General features: G+C 27.5%; 4 protein-coding genes across 10 annotated transcripts in view; 2 read left to right on the top strand and 2 right to left on the bottom strand.

The window, feature by feature from the left end:
- Positions 1 to 5438: 5438 nt before the first annotated feature.
- On the top strand, positions 5439 to 6695 carry LOC141534821 (uncharacterized). Its single transcript, XM_074254400.1, has 3 exons — positions 5439 to 5879; positions 6324 to 6455; positions 6527 to 6695. The coding sequence occupies exons 1-3, from the start codon at positions 5774 to 5776 to the stop codon at positions 6550 to 6552; spliced, it is 264 nt and encodes an 87-aa protein (XP_074110501.1). The 5' UTR covers positions 5439 to 5773; the 3' UTR covers positions 6553 to 6695.
- A 19-nt stretch (positions 6696 to 6714) lies between these two features.
- On the bottom strand, positions 6715 to 9943 carry Rept (RuvB-like helicase 2 rept). 2 transcript variants are annotated; one of them, XM_074254398.1, is made up of 5 exons: positions 9786 to 9943; positions 8993 to 9106; positions 7760 to 8896; positions 7588 to 7693; positions 6715 to 6900 (listed from the first exon to the last, which is right to left on the bottom strand). In XM_074254398.1, exons 1-5 carry the CDS (start codon positions 9789 to 9791, stop codon positions 6872 to 6874), a joined length of 1392 nt encoding a protein of 463 aa, XP_074110499.1. In that variant the 5' UTR covers positions 9792 to 9943; the 3' UTR covers positions 6715 to 6871. The 2 variants fall into 2 exon arrangements, with proteins under 2 accessions (XP_074110499.1, XP_074110500.1); XM_074254399.1 differs by lacking the exon at positions 6715 to 6900 and adding an exon at positions 6907 to 7181.
- Positions 9944 to 15439: 5496 nt separating this feature from the next.
- On the top strand, positions 15440 to 22168 carry Glys (glycogen [starch] synthase). Its single transcript, XM_074254600.1, has 12 exons — positions 15440 to 15878; positions 16392 to 16538; positions 16615 to 16799; positions 16950 to 17146; positions 17237 to 17429; positions 17501 to 17763; positions 17835 to 18045; positions 18119 to 18255; positions 18318 to 18450; positions 18521 to 18907; positions 18980 to 19180; positions 19330 to 22168. The coding sequence occupies exons 2-12, from the start codon at positions 16400 to 16402 to the stop codon at positions 19360 to 19362; spliced, it is 2079 nt and encodes a 692-aa protein (XP_074110701.1). The 5' UTR covers positions 15440 to 15878; positions 16392 to 16399; the 3' UTR covers positions 19363 to 22168.
- A 150-nt stretch (positions 22169 to 22318) lies between these two features.
- Wdr62 (WD repeat domain 62) overlaps positions 22319 to 27954 on the bottom strand; it is a 47611-nt gene continuing 41975 nt past the window's right edge. For 5 of the 6 annotated variants that reach the window (XM_074254594.1, XM_074254598.1, XM_074254595.1 and 2 more), the window contains 6 exons: positions 27055 to 27192; positions 26750 to 26901; positions 26464 to 26671; positions 26241 to 26364; positions 25990 to 26165; positions 22319 to 23412 (listed from right to left, as the gene is read on the bottom strand). In XM_074254594.1, the coding sequence (XP_074110695.1) occupies positions 23033 to 23412; positions 25990 to 26165; positions 26241 to 26364; positions 26464 to 26671; positions 26750 to 26901; positions 27055 to 27192 (1178 nt within the window). In that variant the 3' untranslated portion in view covers positions 22319 to 23032. The remainder of the gene's footprint in view (positions 23413 to 25989; positions 26166 to 26240; positions 26365 to 26463; positions 26672 to 26749; positions 26902 to 27054; positions 27193 to 27954) is intronic. The other variant, XM_074254599.1, reaches the window with a different exon arrangement.

Below are 27954 nucleotides of genomic sequence, written 5' to 3'. Positions count from 1 at the left end.
AGCCTCAATTATTAATGTTTAATTGTCGAAATAATGATCGTTAAAATAATTTATTGGTTATCATTATTATTATTATTTTATTTTTATTACTATTGTTACTATTATAGACTAAATCGTCAATGTTTCATTGAAAAAATTTATCAACGAATTTTTTTTTAATTTTGTGAAAAGTATAAAAATTAAACGAAAAAGTTCGAAAAATAAAATAAAACTCAATATATTCTATTTATAGCAGTACTATTTTGAACATATGCCAATTTATTATTGGAATGAAAAATATTATTTTGTAATTAAATGACACGTCACGAATTAAATTTATGAATTTGGTGACACGTCCATGACAACTGACAATAACGACTGCGGTTGCAAGTGACTTCTACCAAATGTTATTTTATCCATTTTATTAACAATAACTAAATAGATTTTTATGTAACTCGGCTGTTGAGTCACGATATACTTACAATCTTAGAGATTTAGTAAAAGCTTACATTTTTGTTTTACAAATTTAAGAAGAGTATTAGGATAAGTTAGGATTTATAGGATTGGCTGGATCCGAAGGCAATTTTGTTAAACTGCATGAGTTATTATAAAATAAATATTGAAAATTGTCATCGTGTCATAAAATCATGATTGAATATCTAAATTTTTACTTTTCAGCCTAGTTACATATAATATTTTTTGTCACAATTGCTCCGAAAATTCAATTTATTGACAGGAAAATCAAATTGTTTTTCAAACAACAGTTATTGAACAAGAATTACATCAAATAAAATTATATTTATATTATATTATAATGAACTGCAAATGACTAAATCAAAAGTAGTGAAAATCTTCGGTCGATAAATCTGAAAATTTTCATCCTTCACCGTCTCACTTTGGTCTACTTAAATAAAAAAGAATAAATACATACACGGAAAAAAGAAAACTAGAAAAATTACATTGTAAATAGTAATAAGCGTCCCGTCGTATTCAAAACTGCAAAAATTACAGTTTGAAATAACATTTTTCTAAATTCAAACTTTGAATGTTAATTTTCAAAGTTTTCAATGTAATATTTACATTTTACAGAGTAATTCTTACTAAATCTGTAATAATTAAAATCTGAAACTGCAATTTTTCCAGTTTTCATCACGGAGCGCCATGTTACATTATATAATGTAATTTTTCTTTTTTCTGTGTATATATTAAAAAAAAAAACTAATTTTAACTGGTGTTTCGCGGCCTATGGTGAAAGAATAAATTTATTCATTTAAATGTACAAGATCTTTAAAAATCAGTGACTTGGATGGTACCGCTCAATATGTGAAAATTGAACTTTCTGAGCAAGTATGATAAAAAAAAATACTTCAAAAATTTACTTTAAATCTGTTGTAATAAAAGCAAACAATTTTTATTATGTATATGATTGAAATAATTAACCTATAAATATAAAAAATTTTTTCAAGAGACGGTGTCGTCTAAACAAACACCGTCCCCGTCCCTTTATTCAATAATTAGCGACATTAGGTATACAAGTGGAAATGAAGCTGAATCTAAAAAATCAATTATTTTTAGAATAAAAAATATTGTACGTAAGGAAGCATGAATCCATAAATTAAATTATTAATAATGTTATATATACATAATGTGATTCATTAAGTGTTATCCGTACAGATGAAGAAAAAAAATCCTTAGGTCGATTAGCTAAATTATTTCAGAAGGGATAGATAGATTGATCCTTTAATTGATGAAAAAACCAAGCGCTTTGTAACAATAATTTTGTAACTAAATAAATATTTATCACAAATAGTAAATAAAATAAATAATCCTATGCAATAGCGACGTGTAAAGTTTATACAATTTTCATTTATTGCCTTCTAAATATAATAATGATTTTTATACCAACTTAATCATTTTTTTTAAATATAATCATGTTGATTATTACATCAGTTAGGTGTTAATCGATAAGAAGGTACAATCAAATTTTTTAAATTCCACAAAAATTAATTTCACTGTAAGAAGTTATACCGAGTCTACGTTAACATTGGACAGTTATAGATTTCACTATGACTTACGAAAATGAAGTTCTCATCAGATCTTCCGTTTTGAAATCTTAAGAAGTAATTATGATTGTGTGTATTTTTTTTAACTTCCCACTAAGAAAATTGAAAATTTTCTATAGTTGGAAAGTTATTGGTTTCACCTCGTTTTTCGAAAATCGAGTTTTCAATGGATGTTGACGTTTTGAGGTCCTAGGAAGCTTCCCCGAATGTTTCCGCGATCATGTCCGTACATTTGTATGTATGCGTGCGCAAGTGAACGTGTGTGTGTATGTGGGTGGATGTATGTAAACCTCTCATAACTTTTGAACGGCTTGACCAATTTCATCGCGGTTAGTGCCATTCGAAAGAGCTTGACCAAACTTAGATTTTGAATAAAATTTGGGCTAATTCGAACCGGTAGATTTTGAGAAATCTCAAAAAAAACTACGAAACAAACTTTTTTCAAATGTAATTTTTTTGGAATAACTTGTAAACGGCTTGACCTATCGATTCCAAAAACTAATCTTGTAACCTTAAAAAACCACATCGATCACCGCCAGCCTGGTCAAATTCAGTTAATTCGTTCGTGAGTTATCGTTGACGAAAAAAAGTGATTTTTTCGAATTACACCGGAATTTCCGGTCTGATCAATTTGTGTTAATCTAAATGCTCAAAAAACTGCGTCGAACGCCGCCGAACTCGTCAAAGTCGGCCGATTCGTTCGTGAGATATTTAATTTTTTTAATTATGGTTTTAAAAATGGTTTTTTTTCAACATAATTTTAAAATTATCTTTGGTAAGTAGTAAATAATCTTTTTGAGCTTGAAAAACTGCGTCGAATTCAGCAAGCTCCATAAAAAACGATTAATTCAATCGGAAGATATCGCAATTCAAAATTTTTGAAAAAGTATGTTTTTGACTAGATTCGAGCTCAAAAAGCTTGAAAAAGTATAAAAATAGTGTTTTTGAGCTCTTTGAGATCAAAACCGGGATAGATAATTTTTTGAGCGTTTTGAACTCGTACATAGCGGGAAGTTCCACGGATGGCCTGCAAAATCAACTATTTTCCAAATTTTTTTAGAAACAAATATGAAATAAAAAAAAGTAAATAATTGATTGATATAACTTTTAGAATCGAAAAAAATTTTGTTGAAAATATAAAAATTTTTGTGACTTATTTGGAGTGCGTGGGACATAAAACTAAGGGAATTCAATTACTTTTTTTTCTAAAAATCTTATGAATGTGAACTTCATGTAACTTTTCACGTGATACTTATTTTTGTTTGCTTTTAGTTTTTTGATGCAACTTCTGAAACAATCGTAGTATGTCATTTTCATTCAACAACTTTCACTAGATAAATTTATAAGCAAAAGTCAACTCATTAAATATATAAGTATACATTTTTGAATAAAGAGTTTTGAAGAACTTACTTTAGTTTACGTTTTTTGAATCAATTTTTATTATTTATTTCTTTGTTGATTAAAAATTATACTGCACAACATAATTGTAAAATATTTTACCAAACGTCCACCTATTTATAGAAATAATGAATCAGATTTATGTGTCACGATCAAATCGAGATCAAAAAAATCTTCAAAGTTACTTGTTAGTTCTGAAATGCACTAAAAGACTTATCTTTTTTAAGCAAGCTTGAAAAACTTCCTGAAATCTTTATTAGCAAATTATATTGTTAGACATATATTTGTTTTTTTTTTTTTTTTTTTTTTTCATATATCCATAGAATGCTTGAATCAATTATTAAAAGAAACTCATTGTTAATAACTTTCAAACGAATTATCTAACAGACACCGATTCAGAAGTAGTCGATAAGGCAATTTGTATAATAAAAAGTTAATCTCTTAATATTTATCAAAAAAATTTTTGATCAAAATGTTTTTTATATTTTCAGCCTTCGAGTGAACAATTTTATATCATCATTAATAAATGATATACTGAGTTTATATCATCATTAATAAACAAATATTTACTGAGTATTTATGAATAGTATTTAACTATTTCAATGTTGTCACACATCTCTGGGTACCTAAAACAAAGATTACAAAGAATATATAATGTTTGCAATGAATGTATCTATAATTTGTCACGGTATGATCAGATTACGTCATACAAACGGCTTCATGGCTGATTGACTCAGCAAAAAAGGTATGAGTTCTCGATCGTGTGTAATATATATATATATATATATATATATATATATATATATATATATATATATATATATATATTCCAATCATGATAAAATACAGCATAAAAATGATGGAATAATTGTTTCTTATTTCAGATAGCGCTTCGTATGAAATTAAAAAAATCTTTTTTTCAATTGCAATTTAATTTGTTTGAAACCGATTTTCAAAACATAGAGACTTGAAATTTTGTAATAATATTACCTTTTTCTAGAGGTCTAGATCTAGATTTAGAGGTCAGCTAAGAACAGATTTTAAGCAATTCCTCCCCAAAGAGATTTGCGGGGGCGTTAACAATGAAAATCTTTCATTTTTAAACAGTAGTTTCTATAGACTCAAAGTTTTGTTGAAACCTTTCATTTATAATGTAGAAATCATTACCAATAGGATCTTACGAAATTTTTTCCTAACATAGGAGTGCGGGAGTAATAATTGTCGAAAAATTGATATTCTTCAAATACAATTCCGACAGGTATAAAATTTGATAGAATCATAGATAATAGCCAACTTTAAGCTAGGCCAATTTCAACTTCACTTATGAGACCTGCCATTACTTTAACTGAAACTTTCAATGCTTATTTCAAATTTTTTACTCCATGTTAATAAATATTCATTTTTGGAAGAAAGCCACGGAAATGTTATAGTAATTGCACATTGAAAGTTACAATGAATATTAGCTAGAATAATCACGTAACGGCGTAAGCGGGCGGGCAACAGCTAGTATTTATATAATTTTAATATTTTATAAAAAAAGAAGTTTTTTTTAATAATGGAATATATAAAAAAAATGATTTTTCATTTTATTAGCAGTTTTAGTTCTTAATCAATCTTAATAAAATTTGTTTAAAATAACACATTAGCAATACTACAAAGTGTGTGCACTAACTTTACTTGATTTATTAGGGTATATGTTTGTAAAATTCTATAAAAGTTTTGGAATTAGTTTTGGAACTTCCATATAAGTCTTATCCTAAGACTAATGCAATAATTAGACTTTATAAAATTTATTTTAAAAATATACAATTGAAATAAAAATAAATTTTTTATGAAAATTAATAAAAAAAAAAAATATTCATCTCATTGAAAATTTTTCTTAACTCCAATAATAGAATCACATTAAATATTTCTACTTATACTCAACTAAACATTGAGTTGTTATTAATGAAGTTAAAATCCTTTCACTTTTTAGTCTAGTTTTATCAAATCTGCTTGTGCTAACGAATAAATAAGTGCAGTAAATTTGTAAATATTACACAGATTATTACTATAGTAATTTGTGATTCTTACTCTTAATTCTATTCATAATTTTTTTTTTACTTTCTCTTAATGTCAAATGAGCGTAAAAGATTTTGCGAAATAACTTTAAACTTTCCCTGAACGCGTGTGAGTAAAGTTTTCTCTATTCTTGCTGTATAAGTAGGCAATGTATTTTATACTTGTAGTATTTAAAAAGACGTATGCTTCACAAGAGTTGTTAAGATTATTCAAGTGGTTTTGAAATTTTTATTTTTCAAATATTTAAAGTTAATTCAACATATAATTTGAAAATGTTCAAAATAATTTGTTCTCTTTGTTTTCTATTATTCGTAATTTCGGAATCTCTAGCGAAACCAATGATTTATAAACGAAATCAGGATAATATATTTGAACGCAGTAAGTAAACACATTTAGAAATTTATTATTGTTATTATTAAGATTAAAAAATACCATCATTATAATGGTGAATATGTTTTAAATTTAAATATTTTTTAAGTCGAATTGTATAACTGATGTTCTGGACCCATCAAATTATAATTAACCGGATGTTGAAAGAATTTAACATAAGTTGCGTTGATCATAATGAATAATTAAGAAATATCTAAATCAAAAATTAATCTATTACTTGTAATAAAAAAATTAATTTACAAGATTAAAATTAAAATGAAGTACAAATAACGGTACGATAATAATATTGGCGCGAGAGTTTTGATTATAGTTAACCACGATCTTGGCCAACACAATATTTTTTTGCACTATTTTGAATAATCGCCTAAAATATTATTAAAAATAAAGTTACTCATTACTTTAAGTAAAATAATGTGATCTTTTACAACTTAGTTATGGTTCCTGTATCATCTACAGTGATTCCTTTACCAGTATATAAGGATAAATATAAGTATGACTTCACATTAAATGATAAACAGCATCATGATGTACATAACTCTGAAGGACGTGTCAAGTTAATCACAGGTAACATTCATTGAAAATAATTTTCATTAGAAAATTCTACCTAATAATAACCGTATGAAATTTTTTTTCAGCAAAAAAAAGAATTCACAAGATTTAAATTTATTTGTACTTAGTGGAAAAGTATTTGAATATTTATTTATATTATTATTTTTTTTAATAATTGGAACTAAAAGATTGAAGGAAAACTATTTACTTATTTTAATTGAAATTAACTGTTACATTATTTATCGAACCGTTAATAAAATGAAACAAAAAAAAATTTCTTCAAATTGTTTATTATTTTTATCAAAATACAAATACTTAAAAAATCAACTTGGTAATAAGCAACTTATTTTGGAAAATAAAAAATTAACAGATATTGAAAATAAAAATATTGAAGTGAAGCAATGTTTTTTCTTACGCTGTTTTCATCTTTCCTATGCGATCTCCATAGATTGTTCGGCAGCTAAAATAATATATTAACGAGTCCAGATTATTTATATCGAAATAATAAATTTTATATAAGTTTCCATTTACAAAGTAAAAAATTTAATAACAATAAGAAATGATTTTTTGATAAATTTTGTGGTAATAAAAAATTACGTTTATTTGAAACTCTGAGAAACGATCATTTCAATTGATTTCAAATCGTTTTCTCTATTTGAAAGATATTTTGAGATATAATTCAAGGTCATAACTTGAAATATACTTGAATATTTGTTTTGTAATTTTACATTATTCATCACTCTAGAAAGAAAAATAAAAAGAGAACTTTAATTAGAAACAGAATATTTAAATTCTAAAAAAAAAAAAAAACCTATTAGTGTTTTGTTAAGTGATGTTTTTGGGATTATTTATCTATAAAATTTTATGGCACTGAAGTTAGCAGACGTCTACAAATTTTTTGATTTTTTTTATTAATTAACTTACAATTAAAAAGATATTTATAAAAAATTGCACTTACAGTTTTTCAAGTTTTTTATATGTGAAATTTTTTTTTAATCGTTAAAGTGAAATTTTCTCAAAAAAAAATTTCTAAAAATTTTGAAATGTCGGCTAACTTTATTTTCATAAAATTATATATAAGAGTACATGCAGCTAATTGATATGATAAAAAATATCGAATATATACAATAAAATAATCAATACTTACGAGATTCATTAAATAGAAAGTCATCTTGATACTCTTTTAAAAATTGCGTTGATCTATTTTCATCCAAGAATAAAGAATAAACTCGTTTTACATCTTCAATGCTCACCTGTGAACAGATTTAATAAGTGTTTGCGTAAAATTAACAATAATCAATAGAGCTTGACAAACTTACTTCTGTGCTTTTTCTTTTACGGCTAACCAACGATGCAGTAGTAATAAGCTGAATAGCGTATCTCAACGATGTTTCTAAAGCAATTCTCGTCAGAACGGTAAGAGCATCATCAGCCATTTCACAATCTTCTTCTTCACATCGAATTTTCAAAATTTCTTTGAGATCTTTTTCTTGGTAAGGACTAGTTGGAACAATAATCATACGATCTAAAAGATCAATCGGAATACCATGAGGGCTTTTATAGTTGGTTCCTCGAATTCGCGTTATCCCTCTGTTAGTTGCCATAATTACAATAGGTGCCATTTCATTTTCCAGAGCACGATTAAGAAATGAAAAACATTCGATATCAAGCATGTGAACTTCGTCAATAAATAAAACTCCGGGTACTATTTCAGCTTTACCTTCTTCTCTCCATTCCACAACTTTAGCATTAATTTGCTCTCTTACTTCTGACTTTATTTCACCTGTATCTCCAGAAAACAGCGCCAAGAATCCGTGAGTTCTACTGTTAATGACATCAACTTCATGTAATGAAACAGTATGGACAACTTCTTTACGCTTTTGTAATTCTCCTTCTGGACATTGAACGAATCTTGTTTGTGATCCAGTTGCATCGTAATCTCGTGCACGTGTAAATGAACGTCCGAGTCTGTTAATTTTTCCAGTTGCCTTATCAATAGTTATAACATCTCCTGCTTGTACTTTTTCCTTCATCAAACTATCAATCATTTTGTTACCTAAATCATAAATCGTTTCCATTTCAGTTGTTTTGAGAGTTAGTTTTCCAACTTTAGCTCCAACTCCAGTAGCTGGCCTATCAATTTGGATTTCAACGACTTCACCCTCTATTATTTCCGTTTCTTCTTTTATTCGCACTCCAATCGATTTTCGAATGGCCTGAGTTAATGCCTCAGTTTTACTCATCTCCAATGAATAAATTTCTGATCCAGCCATCGATGTAAAGGGCGTATCTTGACCTAAAGCTTGAGCAAGACCCATAGCGATAGCTGTTTTACCAGTACCTGGTTGTCCAGCGAGCAAAACAGCACGGCCTGCTATTTTTCCTTCTTTAATCATTTCCAGAATCACACCGGTAGCTCGTCGAGCCGTGACTTGACCTACCATACCCTGAGAAACCTATTATCAGGAAAATATTGATTAAATTATCATAAATAATGATAACTATTTTTTTTTTTAATTTTGAACTGGTTTCAACGTTGTATTCAAACTTACATGTCGTGCTTCAAGGCTGTCATCTAATCCTAAACCTCGGATGTGAGAGTGAGCCCCAATTCGCTCAATCCTTGTTATTTCTCGTACTTCGAGAGCTTTTGCTGCTGCTACGGCCTGTACAAAAAAAAAAAAAAGAAACTCAATTCACCATTTTAAGAAATTTATTTAATTAATACTACATTATCAAAATAAATGTACAATTTATATTGCATTTAATATGAAAATCTAAATATTGAAATATATTCAAGTAAGAGAAAATGAGTGTAAGGTATTTGCTAGTTAAATGAAATTTTTTACCATTTCTACATCGAAAACTTAATTTCTTGTTGGTTAAAGTAGAAAAGAAATTCCATTTTTTCTATTACGGAAAACCAAGTGAAATGAATCAAAAAGGACAAAAATTTTTCTACAAAGATTGTTACAAATTGAAACTTTCGGTAACAAAATAAAAAAAATGGATGCAAATAAAAAAAGCAAGATATCTTGATCTGTCGATTTATGAATCAAAAATCAATAGATGAATTTGTACTATTTTGAGTAATTTTAAATTGCCTGTTACGATGTCTGAATAAAAATGTACCGATAAATCAAATATTTATATAAATCTGTTTAAGGTGTAAACTAACATTTATTCTCAACGAACATCTATGTGTTATTTCTCATAATTACGCTAGTCTAAATTGGCATTATAACATAGCGTTATTAATTGATAAATTTTTTTAAAGGATATTAGATGTGACGTAAAATAAGTAACATATTACTATTAATAATATAAATATAATAGAAGACTTACCGCCATTATCGGTTAGTTTTGTTTGTTCAATAACTCTATCACATGGAGGGTCGTAGAGGTAAGGAGAACCGTCTCATATGGGGGAAAAGTTAAAAAATTGTCCCGCTGTATACTAACAATAAAGCTTCCAATAGCTACCAGAATAGCGCTGGCGTTCGAACAGTTACGATATGAAACGATATGAACATAGCTGTTGTAAATAGAGTGAAGTTAGTTGAATTCAATTATTTAAAATTTTTAGAGAATAGAGTAGTTAGCAAAATGTTAGTATACAAAACTTCAACTATTTACGGGGTAGACCTCTATAGCCATGAAAGTGATGACTTAAATAACCGATAACATAGGTTCCGATGACTTGAATTCCTATAGCCCAGATTCCGATAGCCAAGATTTTTAATTACCAAGATTCCGATAGCCAAGATTTTTGATTGGATATAATCTCATTAACCCAGAATCCCGATGGAGTAAAATTCCAAATGCATCTGTGAAAAAATTTTTATTCAGATAGGTGGCGCTATTTTATTGCAGCTCATATTTTCCATAATACTTTAAGACTGTTTACATCAAACGACAGCACATTATAAGGAGTAATTTAAAAAATTTTTAAAGTTTTAAAATTTTGATTCTAATTCCGTATAGAACTAATTATATTTGTAATTAATTAATTAATTAATTTTAAATAATTAAATAGAAAGGTATAACACCAAATTAATAATGAATTTTTTTATTTTAAGATTTTTAATTATTTTAATATAAAAACTAATCACTCAAAATTTATAAAATTTTATTTTTCAAATATACCATAAAACTGCCGATTGGGTCGTTGGAGCTCGACGATGAGCCAAATTACGAAGAATTGCTCGTACAATATACCTGGGAGGCCCTCGACGAATCATTGGTCGTAAATGGCCTGTTTAGAATAGTTTTTATTAATTATTTTTATTTTTATTATATTTTAATAATGAATTCTAGTGACCTCCAGTTTAATTATTAAGATAAAATTTTAGATTGATATTTTTTTATCATCAGGTGTTTTTGGATGAAATTAAAAAATAATATTTTATTATTAGTTATTTTATGAACTAATTAAAAAATAAAAATGTTAATAGTAGCTATGGTATATTTGAAAATAAAATTTTATAAATTTTGAGTGATTAGTTTTTATATTAAAATAATTAAAAATCTTAAAATAAAAAAATTCATTATTAATTTGGTGTTATACCTTTCTATTTAATTATTTAAAATTAATTAATTAATTAATTACAAATATAATTAGTTCTATACGGAATTAGAATCAAAATTTTAAAACTTTAAAAATTTTTTAAATTACTCCTTATAATGTGCTGTCGTTTGATGTAAACAGTCTTAAAGTATTATGGAAAATATGAGCTGCAATAAAATAGCGCCACCTATCTGAATAAAAATTTTTTCACAGATGCATTTGGAATTTTACTCCATCGGGATTCTGGGTTAATGGGATTATATCCAATCAAAAATCTTGGCTATCGGAATCTTGGTAATTAAAAATCTTGGCTATCGGAATCTTGGTAATTAAAAATCTTGGCTATCGGAATCTTGGTAATTAAAAATCTTGGCTATCGGAATCTTGGTAATTAAAAATCTTGGCTATCGGAATCTTGGTAATCGGAATCTGGGCTATAGGAATTCAAGTCATCGGAACCTATGTTATCGGTTATTTAAGTGGGTAGAACTCTATAGCCATGAAAGTGATGACTTAAACAACCGATAACATAGGTTCCGATGACTTGAATTCCTATAGCCCAGATTCCGATAGCCAAGATTTTCGATTGGATATAATTCCGATAACCAAGAATCCCGATGAAATAGAAACCGTTAGCCTAAATTCCGATAGACAAGATTTTCGATAGGGTATAATCTCATTAACTCAGGATCCCGATGGAGTAAAATTCCCAATGCATCTGCGAAAAAATTTTTATTCAGCTTTCATTTGATACCCACAGAAATTTTTTATGTATTTTATATATTTCACAAATATGAAAAATGTTTATAAAATATTTGAAAAATTCGTGTGGGTATTAAAATGATAGGTCTCGATGAGCGAAACATCAAGATGATCTTATATCTTCATAAATATCAATAATTAAGTAATGAAGTTGTATTTTGTGCATTGATGATATTTTTGACGATAAAAGCTCATGATAGAGTTACACTTATCGAAACCTTCCGTTTGAATACACACACGAACTTTAAATATATTTTATAAATTTCACAAATATGAGAAATATCATATATATATATATATATATATATATATATATATATATATATATATATATATATATATATATATATATATATATATATAAAATATATGAAAAAAATCGTGTGTGTACTCAAATGAACAGTTCCGATGAGCTTAACTTCAAGATGACCTTATATTTTTAAAAATGTCAATAATTAAGAAATACACACTGTAAATCCAAGTGTTTTATTTCAATCTAGAAGCATTGTATGTACTTTTAAAACACTTGGATTTACAGTGCAATTTGTAAAAATATAGATAAATTCAAATGTCGATAATAAATATGTTGGTGAAAGCAAGCTCAATTTTCTAGTTTCCTTATTTTGAAAATAGTAGCTCAAAGAATTTTAAATTCTCCCTGAGGCACGCATTTTTCAGCCCGCATGACAGATCCAAATTCTTCGAGCACGGTCATGTCAATAAAAAAAACAATAGCTTCTTCCATTCTTCATCAATATTCTCTGGGGAATCGGAAGCTTCCTCTTCGTCTTCTTCATCAGCTAACTCGATCTCCAGCCTGCCGGACTCAACTTGTTAAATCTACATTTCTGTCATCGGTCAAAGTGCTTTTGGATGAAATTAAAAAAATAATATTTTATTATTAGTTATTTTATAAACTAATTTAAAAAATTAAAATGTTAATAGTAGCTATGGTATATTTGAAAAATAAAATTTTATAAATTTTGAGTGATTAGTTTTTATATTAAAATAATTAAAAAATCTTAAAATGAAAAAAAATTCATTATTAATTTGGTGTTATACCTTTCAATTTAATTATTTAAAATTGATTAATTAATTAATTACAAATATAATTAGTTCTATACGGAATTAGAATCAAAATTTTAAAACTTTAAAAATTTTTTAAATTACTCCTTATAGTATGCTGTCGTTTGATGTAAACAGTCTTAAAGTATTATGAAAAATATGAGCTGCAATCAAATAGCGCCACCTATCTGAATAAAAATTTTTTCGCAGATGCATTGGGAATTTTACTCCATCGGGATCTTGGGTTAATGGGATTATACCCTATCGAAAATCTTGGCTATCGGAATTTAGGCTAACGGTTTCTATTTCATCGGGATTCTTGGTTATCGGAATTATATCCAATCGAAAATCTTGGCTACCGGAATCTTGGTAATCGGAATCTGGGTTATAGGAATTCAAGTCATTGGAACCTATGTTATCGGTTGTTTAAGTCATCACTTTCATGGCTATAGAGTTCTACCCCAATTAACCCATTCAAACTCTGGTTCATCTGACAGGTAGTGTCACCTGCCAGATGCAACCCAAAGCATTATAGTTATTACGATATAACATTTGTAAGTATAAGTGAGTGACTTACGACATTTAGTAAGTACTTACTTCGGCCAAACACGCCCAATGTATCGAAAAATCATAAGATATTTTTTTTATAAAACGTTCAATTTCCTATAGAAAAATGTATTGCGCTAGTTGGTGAATTGCTTGTAAGACCGGACATAAAATTCCAAACTTTAAAAATAATTTTTTCCATCTTAGCACCAAACTACAAAGTCACTAACTATGAATATGCTGCTACCTTCCGGGCATAAAATAAAACTGTGTTATACGGAATAAATTTAAATAATATTAATTTGTTCAATCTAGATGAAAATTAAATTAGCCGACATCGGAAAATTTTAAGTGCAATTTTTTAAAAATACTTTTGCTAATTTTTAAAAAATATCTGCTAATTTTAGTATCATTCAATTTAATTCTCACAATCTTTCACAATCTTTCATGTATTATTTACGTCACAATATTTATATATCGATAATTAGAGTAATAGATTTTTATTGATGATTTGAGTTTCTATTTTTGACATAAGATTAATTAATTTATTAAATTATCATAATAACGTTTCAATTTTTTTCAATAGTAACATGGTCGTCATTATTTCACGGATTTTTTTTTTATCTACAACTATGAGATATGGAAGAATGAAAGTTAACTAAAACAACGTTTATAATTGTTAGGAATTCAGTAATTGTACGGTAATAACTTATAAATTTATTTTTTGTTATGAATGACAACGATTTATATAAACCCCTCTTATATAGCGTCATTTCCCTTAAGAAAATTTCAAACACACGAGATTACGTCACTTTTTTTTTTTTTTTAATTTCATGTTGTATCTTAAAAGTTATGCATTTTTAACTCTAGAATTAGAATTTAAGAATTTTTTCGGTGCTCTGAAATACAATTATTATATAAATAATAAATGCATTCTATTTTTAGAATATATATTCATATAAATCTTCAATCATTCTACGTTAATACATTCACATATTTTTCCGTAGTAATTAAGGGTGGGCAGAGCTGAATGTATTTTCAGAAATTTAGAGAAATGTAAATTGGATAATATAATATAAAATTTCCGCTAGAGTTAGTGATATGTTATATGTTGTTTTTCGGAAACTTAATCATATTCAATTTCCAGATTTATTTCCGGCGTAATTCGCAAAGTAAATTTTTTTATACTGCCCATAGACAACTCATATTCATTTCAAAGAATCGAAACTTAAATTCCCAGAATCAGACTAACGACATCAAGCGAACCTTAAAAACTCTCCACTGCTTTTCTGTAAGAAATGATAAAAAGTCAAAGAACAAAAAATGTTGGAGAGACTTTATTAAGTATTTTTTTGCCACTGTATTCTCTTTAGTATTCTACGGTTGCGGTAAAATGTCCACAAAATCAAACTTTGCGGAGTGTGAAATTTAGAAGTTACAGTTGTTCTAAGTTTGTAAGTTAGCAATAGAAAGAATAATAATTAAAAAAAAAAAAAAAGTTAGAATAAATGCTTTATTTAGTATAAAGTTATACTTTAGTATAAAGTATATAGTATTTACCAAGGCTAAGCCGTGGTAAATTTATTTTATGAAATTTTATATTTCTAATTGCTTTTTGAAAAATTTGTTAAATAAACTATCATAAAGCTTCATTTTGTTTGATTTAAAAATTTATTTAAGATGTAATTAGAAAAGTAAAATTTCTGATAACTCATTTGCTACGGCCTACCTTTAAAAAGCGGGAATTGAAGTTATGAAGATTTTTTCGTATTAAGCACTATAATAAATTAAATTTTGATTGTAATAGATTAATTAATGAATAAATAGATGTATATGTTGTTTACCCTCTAAAGATTTTATAACATGATTAATTATTAGTTACCTTATTTATTTTTTTTCAAAAGTTAATTTTTATTTATGTCTAAATACAATTTATGTGATTGATTCAAAAGTTCAAATAAAATAATAAAAAAACTTCATCAATAGTTATTACATAGATTAAAATTTTTTAACGGTTGGCTTCTATCAGTAGATATATCTCCAAATATCTTAAGTATTTTTACTCAAGATTTTAGTTTAACAATATATTATTCAATTAGTAACAGTATACTTATATGAGGTGTAAATATTTTAAATTTAAGTGTTAACAAGAGATAGATAAAAATAAATACAGTATTTTAGTTAGCGATTGGTTTCTATATGTCATCATGTATTTTATATTTATATTTATTTACATTCTATTTTGTCGAAACTCATTCGTTTGGACCTCTATTATCGTAAATAGGAGACCGGAAGATACACGAAAAAAATATTCAAAGTATATATATAATAACCGAAAACACCCGAAAGATTCAATTCCTTTGACCTTTCTTGAAACTTAGATGACCTTCACTCTTCAAAATCCGGAGATCGGTCGTGGCGCATATACACGTATTTTTATCTATCAAACACTGCCAAGTTGACAAAATTTTAATTAAGAACTTTTTATTCTATTTAAGGTATGTATATTTTACTGAAGATTTATATTTTTTTTGTTGTTTATTTGTATTCTGTTAATAATAATATACAGCTTCAATGAAAATTATTTGTTATTGTTTAACAAATTAACATTTATATCTTTTTATTCATGTGTCAAAGATCTAATTTTACAAGAACTTTTGATAATTTTTTTTCCTTTATTATTAAATGTTAAATATTATAAATTACGATCTATCTTTTATCACAACGGTTTAGTTAGTATCTACTCTAAACATACATCAATTATTTAAGTGAACTATTACTATCATACTAAACAACAATTTTTCTCAGTAATTCACTAAATAATTGCGTAATACTTATAGTAAATTTAATTATTACCAGAATGTGATTATGTAAATTATCAATTTAATTTCTCGATCAATTATCAATGTCAAAGGTTATTTCAGCCGGGTGTCACCAATTCTATTACTTTCAGATGCTTTAATTATTTATAAATCTTAAATTTTTTAATTATAATATTTAATAATTCACAGAGTAAAAAATGTCTCGAGAACGAGCTTCTCGGCGATTTTACAGAATGGATAGTTCGCACGATCTATCTGTTTATATGGATCGAGGGCATAATGCTGAACAAGAAAATCGGTGGAGTTTTGAAGTAGCTTGGGAAGTTGCTAATAAAGGTTTGATACTCAATTGTGTACTTATTTTTTAGGATCCATACATCAAAGCTTGCAATATTTTTTCTTTTTATTATAGTTGGTGGTATTTATACTGTAATTAGATCAAAAGCTTATGTGTCAACTGAAGAATTAGGGGATCAGTATTGTATGATGGGACCTTACAAAGAACAATCTGCTAGGACTGAAGTGGAACAAGCTGAATTTCCCCATCATAGTCCCTTGAAGAAAGCTGTCGAAGTATTGAGAGACCAAGGATTTAAAGTAGAATTTATTATTATTATTATTATTATTATTATTATTATTATTATTATTATTATTATTATTATTATTATTATTATTATTATTATTATTATTATTGATAAATAAATTTAAGCAATCAATAACGCATATGACTTGGATCAATGAATACAGGTAGTGACTGGTACTTGGCTTGTTGATGGGAACCCTCAAGTAATTTTATTTGACATCGGGAGTGCAGCATGGAAACTAGATGAATACAAGTCAGAATTATGGAATACTTGCAATCTAGGTATTCCACATTTAGATATTGAAGCTAATGATGCCGTTATACTGGGATATCTTGTATGTCAATTTATAACTGAATTCAGGTAAGATAAAATTTGTTTACATTTATAAAATTGTAATTTTTTACAGTACTTTTAATGGATTATTAAATTGACATTGATAAATAAATTTAGAAAAGCTGCTGAAGAGAGTTCTAGTGTACACCCAAGAGTTCTGATCCATTGTCATGAGTGGCAAGCCGGTCTTGGATTAGTTGCCTTGAGAACAAGACATGTTGATGTCGCGACTATTTTTACTACTCATGCAACGCTCTTAGGCAGATACCTGTGTGCAGGGAAAACTGATTTTTACAATAACTTGGATAAGGTAAACTTTAAATAATAATGATTGTGATGTGGATATTCTTTACGTATTTATAATTATAAAAAAATTTCCAGTTTAATGTTGATGAAGAAGCTGGAAAACGTCAAATCTATCATCGATATTGTATGGAACGAGCAGCGGCTCACCTTTGTCATATATTTACAACTGTTTCGGATATTACTGGCATTGAAGCTGAACATTTACTCAAACGTAAACCAGATATTATCACACCAAATGGTTTAAACGTTAAAAAATTTTCAGCACTTCATGAGTTTCAAAATTTACATGCTGTTAGTAAAGAGAAAATTCACGAATTTGTTCGAGGTCATTTCTATGGGTGTGTATTAAAAAAAAAAAAAAAAGAAAAAAAAACACCTCATTAATAATCAAAATAAATTATTATTTCAGACATTTTGACTTTGATCTGGATAAAACTTTATATTTTTTCACTGCTGGACGTTACGAATTCGGAAATAAAGGAGCTGATATTTTTATAGAAGCTTTAGCCAGATTAAATCATTATTTAAAAACCTCAAAACCAGATATTACTGTGGTTGCATTTTTAATTTTTCCCGCACGTACAAATAATTTTAACGTTGAATCTCTACGCGGTCATGCGGTAAGTATATTAATAATTTTAGGTTTGACATAAATAAGATGTGCTTTAATCTTATGAAATCAAATTTTTCTAGGTGACTAAATCATTAAGAGACACTATCCATGTAATTCAACAAAATGTTGGCAAACGAATGTATGAATCTTGTCTTTCTGGAAGATTACCTGATGCTATGGATATGCTATTGAAAGATGAAATTATAAAAATTAAATGGTAAAACTTGATTTACCATAAATCTAAAAAATTATTTATAAATTTTTAAAAACTTTTTACAGTTGTCTATATGCTTTACAACGAAGTGGTCTACCCCCAGTTACGACTCATAATGTTGTTGATGATTGGAATGATCCAATTTTGAATACAATAAGAAGGTGTAATTTATTCAATACAGTCCATGATCGAGTTAAAGTAATACTTCTAAAAATGTGACTAACAAAATTAAAAAAAAAAATTTTAATAAAACACTTTTGACTTATAGATAGTCTTTCATCCAGAGTTTTTATCGTCTACGAATCCACTTTTTGGACTTGATTATGAAGAATTTGTTCGAGGATGTCATTTAGGAGTTTTTCCATCATATTACGAGCCGTGGGGGTATACTCCAGCTGAGTGTACAGTTATGGGAATTCCAAGTATAACAACAAATTTATCTGGATTTGGATGTTTTATGCAAGAACATATCGCTGATCCCATGAGTTATGGAATTTATATTGTCGATCGTCATTTTATTGATGTTGAATCTAGCGTTCAACAATTAGCCAACTACATGTTTGATTTTGCTCGACTTAGTCGACGGCAGCGAATTATTCAGAGAAATCGTACCGAACGTTTAAGTGACATGCTTGATTGGCGAAATCTTGGAATTGTAGATATTTTTTTATTTTCATCATTCAAGTAATGAAAGAAGAAAACTAATCAAATGTTTATTTAATTTTAGAATTATCGGCAAGCAAGAATGAAAGCGTTAGTAAAAGTTTATCCAGAGTTTACATCAGAACTGGATGATACTAGTGTTGGTCGATTTAACTATCCAAGACCATTTAGCGAACCTCCATCACCGTCTTCATCTCGCATTACTACACCTGCAGCTTCAGTTCATGGTTCCGACGAAGAGGATGAAGTCGATGATGAAAAAGAGGTGCAGATTTGTTATGAATAATTTATACAGTAAAATCTCTGTTTAGTTGTGCAAGTTATGTTTTTTGCTTTTCCCAAAACATAACTATGAAACTTGATAGAAATTTAAGCGTGCTGGATAATTAATAATTTGATTTAATGGTTTTTCAGCTTGAAGAATTAAGACAAGCAAATGGCAGATAAGGTCATTGTTTTTTGTTTTAAGTGATAATATTGAAAAATAGATAACATCCACGAGAAGAATAATTTAAAATAAATACTTTATTAGTAAGAAACTTATACTATTATATTTAATTTTTTAGTCGCAAACTGCTGCTACAAATTTTAATAGATATTTACTGTTTAAAAATATTGATTGAAAAGAATAAAAAATAATGAAATTCGAATTCTTTTCAATAATTTCAATTCTTTTGTTTGTATACATAGATATACAGTTTGCATGGAGTGACCACTTCTCAATTCTTTTCAATCAACATTTGTAACCAGGGTTAGTTAATAGATTAATTTTTTTTTTCATTACTTTGCTTTTTCACCTTTAAAGTAAAATTGAGATAAAATTTATTGAATACATATATATATTATAATCATTTGATTTTGAGTCAAATATATGAATTTAAAATATAGTTTTATTATAAAAAAATTATGACATTTATTATCAGAGGCATCTATAAGAGATTTTTAATGATTATTGTTAAAATTTTTTGTGATAATCTACGAGTACAATATAAGAGATTATACTGATGTTATGATAAAATAAATTATATTTTTACTCAAAAAACGAATAATCTATAGTATACAAAATAATTATATCAAAAATAATTACCGATCAATGTATGTTGCTTTTTCATTCAGAAAATACTCGTTATTTCGTAGCGCAATGAAACTTTGTATAGTTACTAGAATAATTTAAATAACTTTTTTTTTTATGATTTTAAGTTACTTTCAAATCTGAAAAAAATTGACTCGCTCTCTCTCGAAAAAGAAAACCCAAATTTTATATTTATGTAACAGACGAACAAATTTAATCTTATTTAAATAAAACTACCATAAAAATTTTTTTTCTTAATCAGAAAATGCATTTATGAAAATTGATTCTCTATAAAAAAAACTTCATTTTGTTTATTTATTTATTTTTACGATAAAAAGGTATGCAGTGTTAAACTTTATAAAGAAATTAATATAATCTCCATTATATATTTAATTGTACGTCTGACCATAGTTATTAAATTTAAAAATAATATTGGGCTTTCTAGAAATAACTTTTAACAATAAAAAGTATTTATTATGACATAATAAATCATTTGGAATTATTTATTTATTCTTAATGAGAAATCCTATTCTAGAATAAAAAAAAAAGTCTGGAAGGCGGTTGACCCTAAAGACCATCCCGGCAACTTCCCGCTAATTCCATATCTAAACGCTTAAAATTGCACTTATGACGCTTTTGAGCTCTTCGAGCTCAAAAATATACTTTATATGTAATTCCGAGCTCTTCGAGCTCAAAGAGTTAGCTGTTCTAAGCTTTTGTGCTTATCGAGCTCAAAACTCTAATAGCAGTTTAATAAATCACAATTTTTTAAATTTTCAAACCGCAATAACTTTTGAATGAATGAACCAATGTTCACGCGGTTGGTATCATTCGACGCAGTTTTTGAAGCATCATTAAGAATTTTTAAGTATGAATTGATCGAACTAGGAATTTCGGAGTGATTCCGAAAAAACACTTTTTTCGGCTTTCTTTTGACAACGATAACTCACGAACGAATCAACCGAGTTTGACTAGGCCGGCGGCAATCGACGTGGTTTTTTGATGTTAAAAGCTGATCAGTTTTTGGAATCGATCGATACAGCCGTTTAAAAGTTATTTTAAAAAAACCACATTACAAAAATTTTTTTTGTAGTTTTTTTGAGATTTCTCAAAATCTACGGGTCCGAATCGGTCGAAAGTGTATTCGAAATCTAAGTTTGGCCAAGCCCTTTCGAATGGCGCCAACTATAATAAAATCGATCAAGCCGTTCATGAGTTGTAAGAGAGTTGCACACACACACACACACACACACACACGCGCGCACACACACACGCACATCATCGTAAAAATAGTCAGGAAAGCTTTTTAGGGCTTCAAAACGTCGAGATCTGTTAAAATCTCGATTTCTGCAAAACTGGGGAAAAACTAATAACTTCCCGATTTTTCGAAAATCATCAATTTTCTTAGCGAGAAGTTAAAAAAAAAGCACGAATTTCCTTAGTTAAAGTACTTTTTCTATCTGGACTAAACGATTGTGAAACGAAAAAAATAAGATTAAGCATGCTTATTTTTTTCCTAAAAGACGTAAATCGGATCGAGAAGCATGTAATCTTTTCGGTGGCGTGTACTAAAGAAATTATTTCCAATAAAAAACAATTCATAAATTTATGTGAGATTCAATTATATTTTTACACTTTGTATTAATTTATTTTTTTTGTTTTCCTATTGAAATATAGTTTCAATAGTTGATGTTACAAAAATGATTAATGGATAGTTTTTTCATAAATTAGAAAATGATCTATTTTATAAGTTTGAATTTAATGGCACGATTGAGTACAAGATATCAAAAATGAATTTTAATTTTTTATTAAGAGCAAATATTTTATATTAAATTAATATGTGAAATTCATGTTTTCAGTTAGTTATTTTTTTTTTTACCACATCATCTTTATTTGGTAATTGGCATATATAATTTTAAACTATCAAATTGATGGCAAATTATTTTTTAATATGTATTTTATTTTATTTATGAAGATATATTTATTTTAAACGTTTTTATGCATATATTGCCATGCAATAAAAATATATAATTTTTTTGCGGAGAAACATTATTATTATTATTTTTTCCATTATCATTTAATTATCTAAATATATATTATTGTATATAATAAAATAAAGAGACTAATACATATAAAAAAAACTAATTTATCAATTTTCTTGATTGGTAGTATTTACATAATTATTTGCAATAAATGGCTAAAAAATCGATGTCCATAAGCATTTTTCAATATCTTATTTCCAAATAAATAAATTCAATTAAATTAATTAATGTTACAATTCTACCATGACTGATAAAAACATAAGTATCAATTAAGATAAATGACATAGCCTTTGGTTGTATAATAGACGAAAATATTATTACCGTTATAGTTTATAACATGTGTTATACAAAAATGTATTAATACTACGAGTCTTTAGTTATTGGCATTCCTTGGCGTAGGGCCCATTACTAGTTTTATTATAGATTCTTACTGATTATTTAACACAAATATTTTTTTTTCTTTTTTAATGTTAATGTACATATAATATAAATGTACAAACTATAGCGGCAAATGACTTCATCTTATGTATTTTTATTGTCATTAAAATTTGCAGAACATAGATACTGAGTAGAAAATTCAAATTATTATTTTTCAAATAAATAAATTTAAATTATAGTTTAAAAGCTCATAAATAATCAATGAATATGATGTAAAAATGAATGATGTTAGAATTTTTTTCCACAAAGTTATTTTGATGTCTTATTTAAGTAGTTATTCTTACAACGTTACAATTGCATTACTTCCAATATGGCTCAAAAATAATTTCTTATTGACGAATAATAAAAGATGGAAAGCATTTGTGTTAATGATAATGACACGATATTACATTAATTATCAAGCTCAGGGAATTATATTCAATTCCATTTGTGGCAAGAGAGCAATAGTTTAAACCACAAATCATTTGGATAATTATGTTTGTTATTCTTGCGGCAGTTAAAATCTACTCTCGAAGTAATTTCTACTTAAGTTCTAAACATATTTTTTTATTAGCTTACATATGCCCTAAACATGATTAGGTTGTGTACCACTCATTCTTTGCTGCATCATAGTCAAAAGCAATTCCGAGTATTGTTGCATTATATTTACAACTTTACCCTGATCTTGGCCTGCTAATAACTCTTGAAATGTTTCAGCCGCTTCATTAACAACTAAAGAATTATTACCAATACTTTCTTTGTTAGTTGTACTCGCTGCGACAAGACGAAGCGTTCGCATTGCTTCATTAACTGATGATTCTAAGCCTCGAAGCATTGTATCTCTATCAATAGGTTCAAGCTCTGGATTTGCAGAACTATCCATCGTTAATCGCTTATATAGCTGAACCACATTATCTGCAGTTCTTGTCAATTCATCAGCGATTGTATTACATAATTGCGGAGACACTGTAAATGATAAATTATTTCAGTTTAGTATTAACAATTTTTTAGTTCATGCATCAAACATGATACTAGATATTTAAATATTTGGAGAAATAAACTATAGTTAAATGTTGTATAATTGCAACGTTTTGTATATTTTTTTATTCTTCCTCAAGCAACTGCAAATAATTGTAATAAATTAGTGCAACGTAGTATTAAATATAAAGAACAATAAAATATAAAATACTTAAAAGTGTTTACTGGATTGCCAGTAGACAATTAACTTAGTTACGAGGTACGGTCACGAAACTATCAACCATATACAGTCTCAAAAAAGGAATCCGAAAAGGTGATGTCAATAACATCTTTTTTACAATGTTATTCATCACAAAGTCTGTAATTATTCGGCTAGCTAGATTATTCATACTGCTACCATTACATTGCAAATGAAATTTATCGTTGAATAGTTGATAACTGGACTAAAAATAAAAATTCACTGTCTATCAGCGTACTTTTCGATACCGTTAACATTCCAATCCTTTTCGACAATGTTTATTACAAGAATTTGAGTAATATTTGTGAAAAGAGAGACTACATCTAGTGAAACTAAAACATAATCTGATGGTAATATAAAAGTTCTTATCTGGCTTACAAACTCAAAGGAATTCTTAACTCCATATTTTTGTTCCAGCGTCTGGAATCAATACCCTATGGAATCATTCATATTAAAAGATACTACTAAATAATTAGCTTGCTTTTGAAATTTATTAGTACAGTTCTTATCAAATCTTTGATAAACCACATCATACTCAAAATATTCAAATGTTCATCGCGGCACATAGTCACAGTTGAATTTCCTCTACCCGTCCTGGTGACAATTATATTCTTATTATCAGCAACAAATCTCCTAGTTTCAATGACATTTGCAAAGTTGAAAAATATGCTTAGTGTAAAGTCTGTTAATAGATTTTTTTAATAAATTCACAGTTCTGGAATTTTTACTAATTTATTGAAGTGAAACTTCTTTAGGCGCATGAGGGTAACATTTTTACGGATGAGACGCAATAATAATAATATTAGCGTCACGAAGATGTGCAGCGTTTTTGTCGAAGAAGAGGGAGAGAGTGATTGAGAGAGAGAGAGAGTGAGAAAGAGCGAACGTAGCATGAAGTACATAGCTATGAAGCGAGAGTAGGGAACAAGCGAGTGAGATAGAGCGAATGTCGTATCACGCACCGTGCCATAGAGCGCAGTGTGGCCAGATCTTGCGATTTTTTTACCCCCATTTTGTACCGCTTTCAATGTAGTCAGATGAGAGTGTCCTACAAAGTGGGGGTAAAAAAAGAGCACGTTCTGGCCACACTGATAGAGCGAGAGGTAGAAGAGAGCTAGTGAGAAAGATTGAAAGAAAGAGATTAAGGGAGATCGAGAAAAAATACACGCTATTAGTTAATGTATTCATTTAGTAGATAAATGTTAGAACTTTAGATGGCAATACATCAATAGTTGATGTATAATAATCCAAACACACCAACTAGAAATTCAGGAATGACAATAGATGTTATTTTTACATGATATTTAAATAGTGTTGAAACACAAACTTATATTGCATATTTTAGTTATAATGTTTTGGTTACAACAATACCAACATAAATCGCATCAAATAATATAAATATCGAATAGATCAATTTCAATTTATAATTTATATTAATTTTCAACACTTTTATTATTTTAATTGGAATTAAATTAACTAAATTCCCAACATATCTCCCTCTGAGTCTCGGAAATTTAAAGTTTAAAAGAGAATAAATATCAACGAGATTTAAAAATTAGTTTGCCAAAGAAGTTTCACTTCTGACATGTGTACTTTGTACGCACACACTTTTTTTTTGTAATTATTTGTAGTTGCTTGAAGAATTATAAAAGAATATACGAAAGATCGCAATTCCCGATTTTTATTCGATTATCGAACATTAAAATTATGAAGAATGAAAATATATGTTGTTAATTTTTATTACTAATATTGGGATTAAAAAAAACTAATTAAGTGATTGACAGTTAAAATATGCGCTACAAGTGGTATGATAAATATCATGTGTAGCATGAGAAGAAACAAAAATGTTAAACTACGGGTGATATCAGCCTTCGCTCAAGAAACTAATACTCTTTCTGGTCTGAAATTGTCTTGTTTCAACTGTTTCTACACGGAGTGAATTACATACTGTCATATATAATATTATTCGTGTTTTATCAAATACTTTTGTAATCATCTGAATAGATTTATTTCAGAAATTCGTTATTCAACTATATCGATCAAATTTATTAAAAAGGTTTTAATAAAAATATAGATCAAATATAAAACCGACGTTAATCAAATGTTTAAAGTAAATGATAATAGTTTAAAATGACCACTGCAGTATGATTACAGAAATTTTCGAAATAATACTCATAAAAGATTTTATAAAATGAAATTCATGATAGATTACCTAATTTTCTATCTGTATTTACTGAAAGCATTAATAGATAGAAAAAGTTGATTAAATTAATATTAATGATTTAATATACGTAAATCACATACTCAAAATACAGAATTTTACTTACATTCAGCATTAGCTACATTTATATCTTTAGTTGGAAGTTTTTGTAAATTTAAATCCAATTGATTTCGACTAGACAGCCTTATATTGCTTTGACCACTTGCATCATTCATCAGTCGACTGTTTGATATTGATCCATTTGATCCTGATCGTTTTATTAGTGATCCACTAGAATTGAAGCTATTTTAAAAAAATTATTATGAATTATTAATTAATAAAGATAATTTTACAATATTCAAAGTATTGAATATTTACTTTGCTGAAAGATCAATGTTAATACTTCGAGGTCTGGGTGGTAATGATGGTTTTCCGCCATTACCATTTGAAGAAGTATCCTCTGAACTAGAATCTTCTTGATTACTAACTTGACTTAGATTGACTTAAAGAAAAAAAGTTTCATTCCATTATAAATAATGTTTTTGTATTATTTGTAAATCGACTTAAAATATTATTGATTGAATATTGTGTAAAGTTATACCACTTGAATATGCAGATTGCATTCCACGTCTTCTCAGTACCATAGGTAAATTGCTACTTGAAGAAGAATTCGGTTTTGATTGATGATTTACTTTATTTTGTGAACTTATTGTAGGCCTCATTAATCCACTTATTCGATTGTTTGTAGTTGGATTTGTCAAATTTCTACTGCTTGAAATTACTCCAGCATCTGATTCTGAATCACTGTGCTATTAAAATAAAATAACGAATTAATACAAATAAACGAATATATATTAATAAAAAAATGGAAGAGAATAACGCAATACCTGATTCAAAACGCCTACGCTGCTACTTCGAGTCATGTATGTTGAGTGAGATTTGTTCGAATTATATCTTGATGATAATCCACTGTTTATATTAACATTATTTCCGTTTCTTGATGATACATTTGAATTTTTAATGCTTAGTTTACCTGAAACTATTATTAATTTTGTTAATATAAATATTTTCTTAATAAAAAAAAATTAATTATTTGATGAACAAAATATATAATACGTATGATATTTGTTAAAGCCAAAAGAAAACTATACGATTCGTTATAATGAATTTTAAGCAAGCTGAAGAAAGATACCTTGTATTGGACCATGCAGTAACCTGTTTGGTGGACTGACGGAGAGATCACTCAAGGAACAAGCACGTCGTATACCTTTGTCTTCTATATCATCTTTAGAATCAGAAATGTTCGACGAAAGTCTGCCATCTGTTTCAACTGTTGAAAACACGCAATAAACGCATGCACTAATTTCTACTTATATACAAATGTTTAGTAAAATGAATGATTAATTAATGAACGAATAATAAATGAAACTTAAAAAAGGGGTTATATATATATATATATATATATATATATATATATATATATATATATATATATATATATATATATATATATGATAATTTTCAAATTTTAATAATTGGAATATGTTTTTCGTTTCATTTAAAGCGACCATACGTATGAACATCATGCTGTAATGACATATGCATTCCAATAATGATTCAACTGAAAATAAAATTTCTGTCATGTCTTTAAAAATTATAATAAAATAAATTTTACTTCATGACAAAATAATTTTTTGCTTGTGTTTATGATACGATAGATAAAATTAATCAAAAAAATATGTAGTAATTTCATTACATTCATCATGACTACAGTAAGCTTCGATATGCTATTATTACTAAATTTACAAAAACACTCAGATGATATTGACTGGTTTCTCATAATCGTTGAGATACCTGATAAGTGTTGCTTAGATGGTAAGATATCTTGACTGATTGTTGGTAGTGTTTTGATCCACTTCAATTGACATCGAGACGCAGGTGGCCAAATTCGTTTTGGTGAATTAGTACAGCTTGATCCGGGAGTTGAGGATCCACTTTCCATTAAAGATTTATCTACAGTGCAATCACTGTCCTCACACCCTGAACTCGGTCGAGTTTCTTTTTTAAAAGTCGAGCCTTTGTCTCTTTCTGA

Source organism: Cotesia typhae, unplaced genomic scaffold, assembly GCF_013202065.1.
Source record: "Cotesia typhae breed Kobodo isofemale line unplaced genomic scaffold, CoteBio_Ctyphae scaffold_13, whole genome shotgun sequence".
Lineage (NCBI taxonomy): Eukaryota > Metazoa > Arthropoda > Insecta > Hymenoptera > Braconidae > Cotesia > Cotesia typhae.
This window is presented reverse-complemented; position numbering and strand designations above follow the sequence as displayed.